Source organism: Cervus canadensis, chromosome 1, assembly GCF_019320065.1.
Source record: "Cervus canadensis isolate Bull #8, Minnesota chromosome 1, ASM1932006v1, whole genome shotgun sequence".
Classification (NCBI taxonomy): Eukaryota; Metazoa; Chordata; class Mammalia; order Artiodactyla; family Cervidae; genus Cervus; species Cervus canadensis.
Genome location: NC_057386.1, coordinates 48,078,851 through 48,093,626, shown reverse-complemented (window position 1 = coordinate 48,093,626; position 14,776 = coordinate 48,078,851). Strand labels below are relative to the sequence as shown.

Here is a 14,776-nt window from a genome sequence, read left to right as displayed (position 1 = left end):
TGCAGGGAGCTGAGAATTTCTTATGTTTCTAATTTCTAATCTGATTAATTAAAAAATACATATCTTCTTTGATGTCAAATGTCATGAAACTAATAATATTCCCATCTAGAGTACCAAGTCACAAAAATGTAACATAGTTTCCACAAGATACTTTTAATTTCAATATTAATTATGTGTGATATGCACCTGCATTTAATATAATTTGCATCATGGAACAATCCCACAATTGAGGGAGGGAGACAATTTTTGTTCAAATCAGAAATTGGAAATAAGTTGGTTTTATTCAAGAGACGACTAAGTACATTAAATTAATCCCTTATCATGGCCCTGATTATGTTGTTGTTGTTCAGTCGGTCAGTTATGTCTGACTCTTTGTGACCCATGGATTGCAGCATGTCAGGCTTCCCTGTCCTTCACTATCTCACTCAGTTTATTCAAATTCAAACCACTGAGTCTGTGATGCCATCCAGCCATCTCATCCTCTATTGCCCACTTTTCCTCCTGCCCTCAATCTTTCCCAGCATCAAGGTCTTTTCTAATGAGTCAGCCCTCCCATCAGGTGACCAAAGTATTGGAGCTTCAGCAACAGTCCTCATAATGAATACTCAGAACTGATTTCCTTTAGGATTGACTGGTTTGATCTCCTTACTGTCCAAGGGACTCTCAAGAGTCTTCTCCAACACCACAGTTCAAAAGCATCAATTTTTTGATGCTCAGCTTTCTTTACGGTCCAACTGTCACATCCATACATGACTACTAGAAAAACCATAGCTTTGACTAGACGACCTTTGTCAGCAAAGTACTGTCTCTGCTTTTTAATATGCTGTCTAGATTTGTCATAGCTTTTCATCCAAGGAGCAAGTGTCTTTTAATTTCACGGCTGCAGTCACCATCTGCAGTGATTCTAGAGCCCTAGAAAATAAAGTCTGCCAATGTTTCCACTTTTTCCCCACCTACTTGCCATGAAGTGATGGGACCGAATGCCATGATCTTAGTTTTCTGAAAGCTGAGTTTTAAGCCAGCTTTATCACTCTCTTTTTTCACCTCATCAAGAGGTTCTTTAGTTCCTCTTTGCTTTCTGCCACTAAAGTGGTATCATCTGCATATCTGAGGTTGTTGATATTTCTCCCAGCAATCTTGATTCCAATGTGTGCTTCACCCAGCCCAGCATTTCACATGATGTCCTCTGCATAGAGGTTAAATAAGCAGGGTGACAATACACAGCCTTGATGAACTCCTTTCTCAATCTTTAACCAGTCGGTTGTTTCACACCCAGTTCTGACTGTTAATTCTTGACCTGTATACAGGTTTCTCAGCAGGGAAGTAAGGTGGTCTGGTATTCCCATCTTTTTAAGAATTTTCCAGTTTGTTGTGATCCACACAGTCAAAGGCTTTAGCGTAGTTAATGAAGCAGATGTTTTTCTGGAATTCCTTGCCTTTTCTATGATCTGTTGGATGTTGATGATCCAATGGATGTTCCTCTGCTTTTATAAATCCAGCTTGTACATATGAAAGTTCTCAGTTCACATACTGCTGAAGCCTAGCTTGAAGGAGTTAGAGCATTATCTTGTTAGCATGTGAAGTGAGTGCTATTATACAGCAGTTTGACCATTTTTTTGGCATTGCCCTTGTTTGAGATTGCAATAAAAACTGACCTTTTCCAGTCCTGTAGCCACTGTTGAGTTTTCCAAATTTGCTGGCATATTGAGTGGAGCATTTTAACAGCTTCATCTTTTAGGATTTTAAATAGCTCAGCTGGAATTCCATCATCCCCCCTAGTTTTGTTCATAGTAATGTTTCCTAATGCCTAACTGACTTCACACTCCAGGATGTCTGGTTCTAGTTGAGTGACCACACCATTGTAGTTATCTGGGTCATTAATACCCTTGTTGTACAGTTCTTCTGTGTATTCTTGCCACCTCTTCTTAATCTCTTCAGCTTCTGTTAGGTCCCTACCATTTCTGTCCTTTATTGAGCCCATCTTTGCATGAAATGCTCCCTTGGTAACTCCAATTTTCTTGAAGAGATCTCTAGTCTTTCCCATTCTATTGCTTTCCTCTATTTCTTTGCACTGTTCACATAAGAAGGCTTTCTTATCTCTCCTCTCTATTCTCTTGAATGTTACATTCAGTCAGTTGGGTATATTTTCCTTTCTCCTTTGCCTTTCAGTTCTCTTCTTTTCTCAGCTATCTCAGTCAGTTGGGTATATTTTCCTTTCTCCTTTGCCTTTCAGTTCTCTTCTTTTCTCAGCTATCTGCAAGGCCTCCTCAGACCACTTTGCCTTCTTTCATTTCTTTTCCTTTGAGATGATTTTGGTCACCGCCTCCTGTACCTGGTGGCTCAGACTATGATAAAGAATCTGCCTGTAATGGAGGGGACCCAGGTTTGATCCCTGGGTCGGGAAAATCCCCTGGAGAAGGAAATGGTTACCTACTCTAATATCCTTGCCTGGCAAATCCCATGGACAGTGAAGCTGGTCGACTACAATCCATGGGGTCGCAGAGTCAGACACGACTGAGCAACTAACACTTCCAAGATTATAAAGACAGATAAGACAACCAATTAATGTAACTACTCAATGTACACTTACTATCAACTATGTGAAAATTACCAGGCTAATAATATCTGGGAATGAAATAAAAGCATACCTCTAACAGAAAACATGTTGAAAGGATATTCTAGATGAGTGTAAATAAATTAAAAACTAGGATGAGGGAGGTTAACAAAAATACAACAACAACAGTTAATATTTATTAAGGTCTCACTATACTTAAGGTATTGTTTTAAATGACAATACAGCCCTCATTTTATTGATGAGGAAACGAAAGTACTGGGAGTGATCCAAGCAGATTAACTAACTTGCCCTATTCAGTAGCCAGGTGAAGGGGGGACATGGTATCTTACATAGGGTCAGGTAAGTTTTCCCAAAATGATACTTAAGATGGGAGTCAAGAGACAATACGGCTTCCTTGGTGGCTCAGATGGTAAAGAACTACCTGTTATTCGGGGGAACCCAGATTAGATCCCTGACTCGGGAAGATGCTCTAGAGAAGGGAATGGCTACCCACTCCAGTATTCTTGCCTGGGAAATCCCATGGACAGAGGAGCCTCGTGGCTCCTTTGCAACCCCAAAGAGTCAGACGCAATTGAACAACTAACACTTTCAAGAGATAAATAAGAGGCATGGAAATGAGGGTTCCAGGCAGAGGTAAAATGATGTAACATGTTTAAGGAGCTGAAAAATAACTAGAATGGCCAAATATGGGAGGAAACATGTCGATCAGGTTGAAGCGGTAAACTTGTGCCATGCTGTAATACTTTTAGACAATACACTCAATAATAATAAAGTTGTCAAAAAATGTTTGTATCATTAACATTTAACATTTCTTACAAAACATTTGAATACCTTAAAATGGAAGTCATCATGGAATATGATACAACAATCATAGTTGAACAGAATAACCTAGAATTGGGCTGGGATCAAATAAGACTTTTTTTTTTTTTTTTTTTCTTTTCTTTTTTTTTTTTTTTCTCTTAAAAATATGGAACGCTTCACGAATTTGCGTGTCATCCTTGCGCAGGGGCCATGCTAATCTTCTCTGTATCGTTCCAATTCTAGTATATGTGCTGCCGAAGCGAGCACCAAATAAGACTTTTTAAAAACAAGAGTAACTAAATGATTCTCATACATATGGTTATAGAATAAATGTCTGTATAGCCCCTAAATTCCTGTAATGAAATGCCAGAAACCTAGTGTGGTTTTATGTGGAGTTGGGGGTGGGGAGTTATACATGGAGTGGGGTGGGGGGGTTATCTATGGAAGTAATTAAGTTTACAAGAGGTCATATGGGTGAGGCCCTGAGGTGAGAGCATTAGTGTCCTTGTAAGAAGAGACACCACAGAGATAGCTTTTTTTTTTTTTTAGACATAGCTTTCTTTCTCTCTCTCCCTGCTCCCTTGCATCAAGGAAAGGCCATGTGAGGACAGGTTAAGAAGGTGGCCATTCGTTAGTGAAGAAAGACCTCAGGAGAAACTATCAGCCAAACCTTGATCCTGGACTTCCGGCTTCAAACACTCTGAGGAAAGAGATTTCTGTTGTTTAAGCCACCGAGTCTATGGTATTGCCTTCTGGCAGCCTGAGCTAATACATGTTCACAGGTTATTGTCTAAACCACGTATCATAGAGAGCATTTTACATGCTCAAGTGACCAGTAAATAGGCTTTGGGGCTGGATTTATAAAATCAAAAGAGGCTGTTATTCTTGCTCTATGAGAAACTGATGAAAAACCAAATCAAAGTTATAAAAATATACTACTGAAAAGCAAGTTCATTACAAAGTAAGTCAAAGTAGCTGCACTCACATTGAGCAGAAAAGAAGGAAAAAGAGTTCAAACAGGTGAGGGTAAGGAGAACTCAGTAACCTTTTGAATAATTTTCAGGAGCTCCATTTGAGCATGTGACAGATCAGAATACTGCTTCCACAAAAATACAACTCTGTACCCAATTAATCAAGAGAGTTAAGATTAATAACACCAAAAGCTTTGAACAAAGAGAGCTGACAGTTGCTGAAAGAAGAAACTATCAAATTTAGTTGAAATAGTCCTCAAAATTATGGGCAAAATACAGGTGCTGACAGTCAGAAAAATGCTAAAAGAAGTCATCTTCATCACAGAAACCAGAAATAGCAAACAGAAGTGTGTCACTTAGGAAAGTACAAAAGTAATTCAAAGGAAGAAGGATAGTATCTTGGAAAAAATGATGAAGTAGTGAAAAATAGGGACCACCATAACCTAAACCTGATACACTATACAAAAAAATAACACAAAGGTGATCAGAAATTTAAATATAAATGTGAAACTAAAATCCTGTTAGAAAATTATAGGAGAAAATCCTTGCGCCCCACCCAGACTGGCAACCATTTCTTAGACCTGAACACAAAATCACTACTAACAAAACTTTAAAAATGCATTTGACAAAAAGTAAAGACTTTTGCTCTGCAAAAGACCCTATTAAAAAGATAAAAGGAAAAACTTCTCGCCGGGAAAAAAGATTTCCACATCACATATCTTACAGAGGATCCATAAAATAGCAAATGATGAGACAACCAAATGCTGGCCAAGGATGCAGAGAAACCATGTCGAGAGGAGTAAAGGAAAGTTTGAGAACAATGTCTCACCAAGTAGGGGACATCAATAAAGAGATAACATTATAAAAAGAAACAAACACAAATCTGGAGTTGAAAAGTACAATGCTGAAATGAAAAATTCAACAAAGGGGCCCAAAGAGAAAATTTAAATAGCAGGAAGAAGTCAACTGAAATTATCCAGAATGAGAGAAAAAAAAAATGACGAAAAATGAACAGAGCCTTTGAGATCTATGGGAGGTAAATGTACAGGAGTCCCAGAAGGAAAGAAGAAGGGGAAAGAGACAGAAAGAAACAATGACTGAGAAGACCCAAATTTCATGGGGAACATTTAGGACAGCGAAACTATTTTGTATGATACTATAATGGTAGGTACATGTCAATATTAATTTCACAAACCCACAGAAAATACAACACCAAGCGTGAACCCTAACATAAACTATGGACGCTGGTTGATGATGGTGTGTCAGTGTGGGTTCATCAGTTGTAAGAATATGATCACTGTCAGGTGGAAGGTGGAAAGTGTGGGGACTGTATGTGTGTGGGTGTGGCATGTGGGCGGAGAGGGAGAAGGCAGAAATACGAGAGCTCTCTGTACTTTCCATTCAATTTTGCTGTGGACCTAAAAGCGCTCTAAAAAATAAAGTTTATTAATCAAAAAAATAAGCTCCCTAGAAAATGTTACTCATGGTGTATCTAAATAATTGAAAGCAACAAACTTACACCACCCATATTGAAGCTGCCCTGATCTAAGCACCAGGTCTCTCTGGCACTTCTAAACAAATCATAAATGTTGCCATTAAAATATTTGTTTTAATTCAGGACTCAGAGTCACAGCTAATAAACAAGAATGGGAAGGAGAAATTGAAAAACAAACTGAATGCAGCTGCTGAACTAAAAGTTTCACAACTCTATTTAACAGTATCCCCTAATTTCTTTTCTGAATAGGTTCCACACAAGGCCGAACTGCACGCCACCCAGTCAAGCAATCTACATTTTCTCCTTAATTCACTTTGCAGTGTTTTTCCATCATGTAAATTGTTTTTAAAATTTCTCAGGAGTTAGACAGCATTCCTGGTTTAAATCCTGGATTTTGATATCCAGGACATTTTAATACTCTTTGATCTAAAGATAAGCCTCTCTAAATAAAAATGTTTAACAGTGAGATATATACAAGTAAACTAGTTAGAGAAAATCAGGTTTACCAACAAAAGACAAGCAATCAACTTTTCTTATCTGTTTTGTTTCACATACTTTTCTAAGTGAACTTCCCTATACTTTTCTAAGTAGTACCAATAAGTACTACTCTTATTATTGGCCACATTACAGACCCAATGAGAAGATCTTAAACCAGATAGAGAAAAACTTGCTGAAGATAAATAAATTTTGAAATATATATTGGATCCATGTAAGGAAAAACTGGGGTGTTACTGGAAGATCCACAAGTTATATTTTAAAAGGGCCAATTTAATTAAAAAAAAATGTGTGGTATGGGCCATTTGTTAGATGCCATTGTGCGTCCATGCTGAGTGTGCTAAGTCACTTCAGTCATTCCACCTCTTTATAGAGAACTTAAATCTTGATAGAAAATACATTTGATCTCCCCCAAATATTTTTTAAGTGTTACAAAAATAATTGCAGAGGAAAACAATTACTAAGGTATTTACAAACAGCAGAGAAGCCTCTTGACTCAAGTATTTTGTACCTATGAATGTCTCAGTCCAAGAGTGTTAGAATAAACCAAGAAATATGATACAGAAATTAAACAAGCAAAATAAAATGTCACCTAGTGAGAGGAGCTGGATAACAGGTAGCCACAGCTGAGCCCAAAGCCTTTCTCCAAGAAGCTGTTCAGCTACTGAATAGCTAAAACAAAATCAAGACTTTCAAATCATTGAGAACTGAATATTTTATACATACACTTGTTCATATCAAGCAATAAAATTCATATTCTGAACAGCAAAAATACTCAGAAATAAACAGTAAATAATTAAGATGAACTGTAAGCAATGGCATGAAATCTGTGCCTATCAGCTTCTATAGAAGATTCTGCAGACCAATTTTCTGAGTGCTTGCTGAATTATGAACCCACCATTTCATTCAAACTTTTAAACAGATACAAAGCAGTAATAAACTGATCAGTCCACTGTACACAGCCTTTACTTCAAAATCTATGCCAGCCGTGCCATATTTTTCTTGCCTCATTCATTCAACTAATATTTATGTATTTACTAGGGACTGAATCATTATTTCCTAACGAATCATCTTTTGGCTCCCGTTTAGAACTGGCTTTCTTTTGAAGAACTTTCCCCAAAAGCAAAATACCAAGTTAATATTCAGAATCTCCTAGCATTCTGTCCTTGTTCCACAAAGGACTTGTCTTCCTTTTTTCTTTTTTTTTAAAGTCCCTATTCCACCAGCAGACTCCATAAGCAGGGACTGAACCAGGCACTGTGAATGAAGTCTAGCTTCCGATGTGTTTAGTTGAAACAAGTGAAAGCATAAATGGGCCCATAAACATTTTAGTGCCATGAAAATTTTCAGCAATATGATGAAGCCTAAGAACCTCTTTCTCAGAATATTTTTTAAAGACAAGGTAAAATACTTAGGGTTATTAACATTGACATGCAGTAGAATATATGTTTTATTAATAGTAATATGTTAAAATACAGGCTCTGCCATGATTTTGAACCATAAGCATTAATTAGAGAATTATATAAATACATCAAAATGGTATGAAAATACCCATTATTTATATTACAAATTCACAAAAAAAGCTAATATTTCAGTAGCTTATTGTACATATTGATAAGTGAAAGAATTTTCATTAAAGGTTAAAGAAAGCAGCTTAGACAGTAAAGATTTTGCCTGTAGTACAGCAGACCTGGGTTGGATCCTTGGGTTGGGAAGATCTCCTGGGGAAGGGCATGGCAACCCACTCCAGTATTCTTGCCTGGAGAATCCCATGGACAGAGAAGCCTGGTGGGCCACAGTCCATGGGGTCACAAAGAGTCAGACATGACTGAGGGACTAACACTTTCACTTTTCACTTTCAGTAAAGAAAATAAAGATGCGATTTTTTCCCTAAGTTCACATAACTCTCTAAATATTCTCCATGGACCTCTCAGACCCAGGTTAAGAAGCTGTATTTTGGATTTAAGAAGAAATGTAAGAGATCCTAAAACTCATAAAATATCAAGGCTTCCCTGGTGGTCCAGTGGTTAAGAACTCGCCTGCTAACGTAGGGAACATGGGTTCAGACTCTGGTCTGGGAAGACCCCACATGCCGAGGGGCAACTATGCCTGTGTGCCACAATTACCGAGCCTCAACCTAGAGCCCGTGGGCCACAGCTACTGAAGTCCGCACGCCCTAGAGCCCGTGCTCCTCAACAAGAGAAGCCACCACAATGAGAAGACACAACCACAACCAGAAGGGAGCCCTCTCTCTGCACCTCGAGAAAGCACACACGCAGCAACAAATGCCCAGAGCAGCCAAATAAATAAATTTTTAAAGAATACTAACAAGTCTCATAAAATTCTCTTTCTTCCAAGAAATTACAAGATTCGGCGTGAGACTGAATAAAGATAAAACAGTGCAAAAACGTCGATTTACATGCGTTGAATCATTACACACCAAAGGAAAGATCAGTCACAGAAATAACTGATGCTGGACTTCATTAAAGTTAAATACTTTGATCTTCGAAAACCACTTAAGAGAATGAGAAAACAAATCACAGGCTTGGAGAAAATATTTATAGAACACGTATCTGATATAGGACTGTTATCTAAAACATACAAAGAACACTTAAAATTCAACAATCAAAAAACCAACAAACCAATTTAAAAATGGACAAAAGATACAGACTGCTCAGTAAATAATATATACAGATGACAAATAAAGTATGATACAACAGAATATTATTCAATGCTAAAAAGAAATGAGCAATATAGGCATGAAGAGACACAGGAGACTTGAACGCATATTAGTAAGTGAAAGAAGCCGATGTGAAGTGGCTAATCATGTAACACTCCAACTATATGGCATTCTGAAACTACGGAAAGAGAAGAAAGATCAGTGGTTGTCAGGAATTGAGAGGAGGAGGAATGAACAGGCAGAGCAAGAGGGATTTGGTTCAACTGTTCAAACTGTTCTGTGAGGTACTATTAAGATGGATTCTTGCTGCTGTCACCGTTCAGTCACTAAGTCATGCCAACTCTGCGACCCCATGGACTGCTGCCCACCAGGCTCCTCTGTCCGTATACTTCCCAAGTAAGAACCAGTGCTGGGGTGGGTTGCAATTTCCTTCTCCAGGCGATCTTCCCAACCCAGGGATCAAACCCATGTCTCCTACATTGGTAGGTGGATTCTTTACCACAGAGCCACCAGGGAAGCCCTTATAATGGCGGCTACATGTCATTATCTATCAAAACCTTGAATGTGCAACACCAAGAGTGAATCCTAATATAAACTGGAACAGACAGGTTAGCAAATATTTAAAGAAATGATTACTGCAAGATAAATTATACAGCTATACAATTAACATGCTAGGAACACAGAAAAGTATAGGACCTACTACACAGCCGAGGGAATTATATTCAATATCTTGTAATGACCTACACTAGAATCTGAAAGAGAATATATATATTATACAACTGAATAATTCTCCTGTGTACCTGAAACACTGTAAACGAACTATACCTCAATAAAAAAATAAAATAAAATTTTAAGTATAAACATAAACAATTTTAACCTTTCCATTAAAACATAAATTTGGGAGGTAAAACAGAAATCAAATGGCAAATGTAGAACAAAACCATGAAATCACAGAAATCTATGGTCTTCTAGAACCAACTGCTACACAATGACAGAGGTAACTACAATATGCTCTAAGTCATATAAGTTGTTTTTATAACAATGGAGATTCATAGACAGGAAAAAACACAGCTTCAAATGTCTGAAGCATCCCAACTCTGGCCATATGAAACATAGATTAACACAAAGGAGATCTGACATAACAGATGGCCTATCAAAAATGAGTCATACTGGTTACTCTAAGAAGAGTACTATAAGTGACATAACTTCCAGATTGTTTGTTCAAATTCAACTTAAATCCCACAACATTCAGAGCATTTCAATAAATCTTTGTCTTCATTAATTAAATCTATGCACTGATCAACAATTACTATAAAATCTTCCTCTCCATTGAACATGGCTAATTCAGAGGAGGAAGATTACTCAAATATTATCCTCTTATGATCATTCTTGATCTGAAAAGATGAAAAGGAGGAAAAAGATGGGTCTTTCCATCAGTTTTAACTAATATTCTGCAGAATAAGAAATGGCAGTCTCCTCAGACCCACCAAGCAAGGAAAAGTTCACAAACTAATGAAGACTATTTCAGCTCTGAAAGCATCAGAGCAATTTTATCTTTTATTCATAATCAAAGTGCTTTTAAAATAAGGCCACTGGAGTGAAATTCCACCACTGGAAGTATTAAACCAACTCCTAACTATGAAAATTGGTAGTTAAAGAGGAAGTATTACATATTTACCCTGCCTTTTACATCCAGGAAAACTGTGGCTCATTTCTGCTTAATAAGAGAAAACTTTCTTTAAATAGAGTTAACAGAAGTTAATCAATGCTGAAAAGATGAGAGAAAAACCACCATTCTATAGCCTTCAATGTATAATAACAAAACCATTTAGTAAAAAGTTGTTTCAGAAATGAGACCAGGGGCTTCCCTGCTGGCTCCATGGTAAAGAATCCACCTGACGATACAGGAGACACAGGTTCGATACCTGGTTTGGGAAGATCCCACGTGCCACAGAGCAACTAAGCCAGTGCGCCACAACTACTGAGCCTGTATTCTAGAGCCTGGGAACCGCAACCACTGACGCCCACGAGCCTAGAGCCCGTACTCTGCAACGGGAGAAGCCACTGCAATGAGAAACCCGTGCCCCAACCCACTGCAACTAGACAAAAGCCTGTGCAGCAACGAAGGCCCAGCACAGCCAAAAGTTAAATAAATAAATTATTAAAAAAAAAAAAAAGAAAGCAAGAAATGAGGCCAAAATAACACTCTGCACTTGCTAATCTCCACGTGAGAACCTATTTTCAAAATATAAACATTTGATGGTCACTAACTTATTCATGTGATCAAATGTGGTATCATAAATTACAAGACAGCCTGATATAATGTGTCTCCTGCTAGGATGAAAGGATGTAGACAACAATATATAGGAAGTTTGAAAAAAATAATCTTCAGGCCTGAATGTATTTAAAAGTCTTTAAGGAAAAAAAGAAAAACATTATTATAATGAAAAAAATATGTGACAAATGCAGAATTTGGACAAGATAACTAGTCTGGACACTGCAACTTGGGGGTGGGGGGTGGGAAGGTGAAAGCTATAAATTAGATTAAAAAGAGCTAAAGAGATAAACTGGAGATGGAAATGGCAACCCACTCCAGTATTCTTGCCTGGAGAATTCCATGGACAGAAGAGCCTAGTGGGCTACAGTCCATGGACTCGCAAAGAGTCGGACACGACTGAGCGACTTCACTCACTCACAAAGAGACATAAAACATAAAGGAGTAAACTTTAATTAGATCTTGATTTGAATCAGTCAGAAAACTCATTATTGAACTCATTTCTCATTGGGAAATTTTAAATTATGACTTGGATTTTAGATAATACAATGTGTTACTTTTCTGAACATAATATACTATTTGGTTACAAAGTACAAGCAGGGCCTTACTCTTAGAAAATGTAGGCTTAATTTGTAGTTGGTGAAATGTCATCACATATGTAATTTACATTCAAACGGTTTAGCAAAATACATACACACACATTATATAAAATGGGAAGACTTGTTTAATCAACATGACATGTCATTGTACTGTTTAAAAGAAACATGTAGTTACAGAGAAAATGCCACTCACATACATAAGTAGTTTCGAATATTAAAGTCCTTACCTTATAACACAGAAATAAATGTAATTCAACAGCACTGTTTATGTATCTATTATTTGTTTATATATCTATTATTTATTTTTACCACTCAATCACAACTTTACTCAGTAAAATTAGTCTTTATAGGGTTTCTAAATTTTTAGTATAAATTCATTCATTCAATAATCACTGAAAACTACTTACTTATGTCATATACCCTAACACATATATTTCATATTTTCCATTTCCAAAAAATTGGGTAGAAAACTCATACTATAAATAGGGGCAAGGGGAAGGACATACCACTCGTATTAAAAGCCATACAGCACACTGGTTTTTCATGAGCAGGGAAATGGGCCACGATGCCATCACTGTCAGAGTCCTCGCTCACAAGCACCTTTACAGAAAGGAAGAAGACAAACGGAAGTTAACTAATTGCCAACCTTGAAGATACACACCACCACTACATCCTGACCAAGTAACAGGCTTCCGCTACATTTGACGATTATTCTTCATAATACAAGGTGAGAATGCCACTTCAGAAATAAGGGAAAGATGTAAAACGCCCCCAGCGAATCAATCATATAACCTCTAAAAACAACTGGTTGACCTGACTGCAGATGACAATGATTTCTTCAAGCTTCAGTTCAGAAAAAATGAAAAGCCTAAAATCAGCTCTACACAGCTTTATCTAAAAATAGGAATAGGAGTTCTTATTGTGTTATGGTCTGCTGAAAAACTCTTGCCCATGACTGGAACAGAACAGCAAAAAAACAAAAAACCCACCACAAGTTAAATACAAACAGGCATATATATATTAGGGGAATGAACAAATATTTTTTACTTAAAGTATAAACACTGTGGTCTTTAACCTCTAGTTTTTAGACAGACACAACACTTCTTTGAAAATACTACCAGTAGAACAGGCAGTTTGGTATGTCAAATTCATTCCCCTTCATTTTCTTATAAGCATATCGAAATATAATTTACATTCCATACAATCTGCCTATCGAAAATGCACTATTCAATGATCCCGAGAGAAAAAAGCTTTAAAATAGCATGTATTCATTTTGCAAAGCAAGCAATTAACTCAATAAATTAAAACTTTTACATAACTAATGTTACAAAGGGAACACCTAGTATACCAATATTGCATCATGATATTCAGACAAAGAATTTAATCCAAAGTAATCCAGGAAAGTAGTCCTACACTGGCAAGGTTAATTTTTCTTTTAGACTTAAAAAGCTTTACAGGGGTATAATTTACATTCAATAAAAGTTACTTATTTTATGTTTACAAGTCAATATTTTTAGATAGTACTGTTACAACAATCCATTATATAGAAATGTCTGATTTGTCATCCTTTCCCTCTCTTTAGGGATTAGGATTAATGCTTTAATTTTCTTGCCTTATTGTTCTAGCTAGAACCTGCAATTCAGTCAAGCTGCAGATTGTCAAATTTTTTGTCTATAGGTCTTTTTTTTATTACCACTATAACCATTTTTAAGTATTTAGTTCAGTACTGTCAAATATATTCACATTGTTAACAGATTTCTAGAACTTTTTCACCTTGCAAAACTTAAATTCTATACCCACTAAACACTAAGTCTTCTTTTTCCCTCCTCCCACCCTTAGTGACCACCTTTCAACTTTGTTTCTATGCTTTGACTATTTTAGAAATTCAAAATAAAAGGAAAAATTTTGTATTTGTACCTTTGCGACTGGCTTATTTCCCTTAGCACAATGGCCTCAAAGTTTATCAACACTGTAACATGTTAGAAGATTTCCTTCTTTTTAAAGGTTATGTAATGTTATTACACTGTGTGCATGTGTGTGAATGTATATGTGTGTATATATATGTGTGCATGTATATATAATGTATATGTGTATATATGTATATATATATACACACACATATATACATTTCTCTTTATCCATTTACCTGGTGGTGGACATCTGGATAGCGTCTACCTCCTGGGTACTGTGAATAATGCTACAATGAACATGGATGTGTAAATATCGCTTCAAGATCCTGCTTTGAATTATTTTGCATATAAAGATGGAAGTAACTCTATTTTCAATGTTTTTAGAAAGTTTCATGCTGATTTCCATAATGGCTGTACCATTGTATATTCCCACCAAAAGTTCCCAAGGGTGCCAACTTCTCCCCATGTTTGACAACACTGTTATTTTCTGTTCTGTTGATAGTGGTCATCACCTGATAGGTGGGAGGTGATACCTCACTGTGGTTTTGATTCACTAATGATTAGAGATGTTGAGAATTTATTCATATGTTTATTGGACATGCCGACATCTTCTTTGGAGAAGTGTCTTGATTCAAGTTCTATGCTCATTTGTTAATTTTTTTTCTAATTGTCAAGTTGCAGAAATTCCTTATACTATATATTAACTCCTTATCAGATATATGATTTACCATGATTTTCTTCCACCCCATAGGTTGCCTTTTCACATGGCTATTTCCTTTTAGGCACAGAACTTTTAAAGTTTGATGTAGTTCTATTTGTCTATTTTTTACTTTGTTACCTGTGCTTTTGGCATTATATGCAAGAAATCATTGCTCGATCCAGTGTACTAAAGATTTTCTCCTGTTTTCTTGCAGGAGTTTAATAGTTTCCGGTCTCATGGTTGAATCTAAAATCATTTTTATATCTGGTATAAGG

General features: G+C 36.7%; 1 protein-coding gene and 1 non-coding gene across 2 annotated transcripts in view; both read right to left on the bottom strand.

Annotated features, from left to right (window-relative positions):
* BCAS3 (BCAS3 microtubule associated cell migration factor) overlaps positions 1 to 14,776 on the bottom strand; it is a 578,882-nt gene that overhangs the window by 395,721 nt on the left and 168,385 nt on the right. The window contains exon 14 of the mRNA XM_043460326.1: positions 12,398 to 12,491. Coding sequence (XP_043316261.1) covers positions 12,398 to 12,491 — 94 coding nt within the window. The remainder of the gene's footprint in view (positions 1 to 12,397; positions 12,492 to 14,776) is intronic.
* LOC122424930 lies at positions 3,537 to 3,643 on the bottom strand. The gene has a single exon (XR_006264618.1). It is a non-coding gene; the product is annotated as a U6 spliceosomal RNA (small nuclear RNA).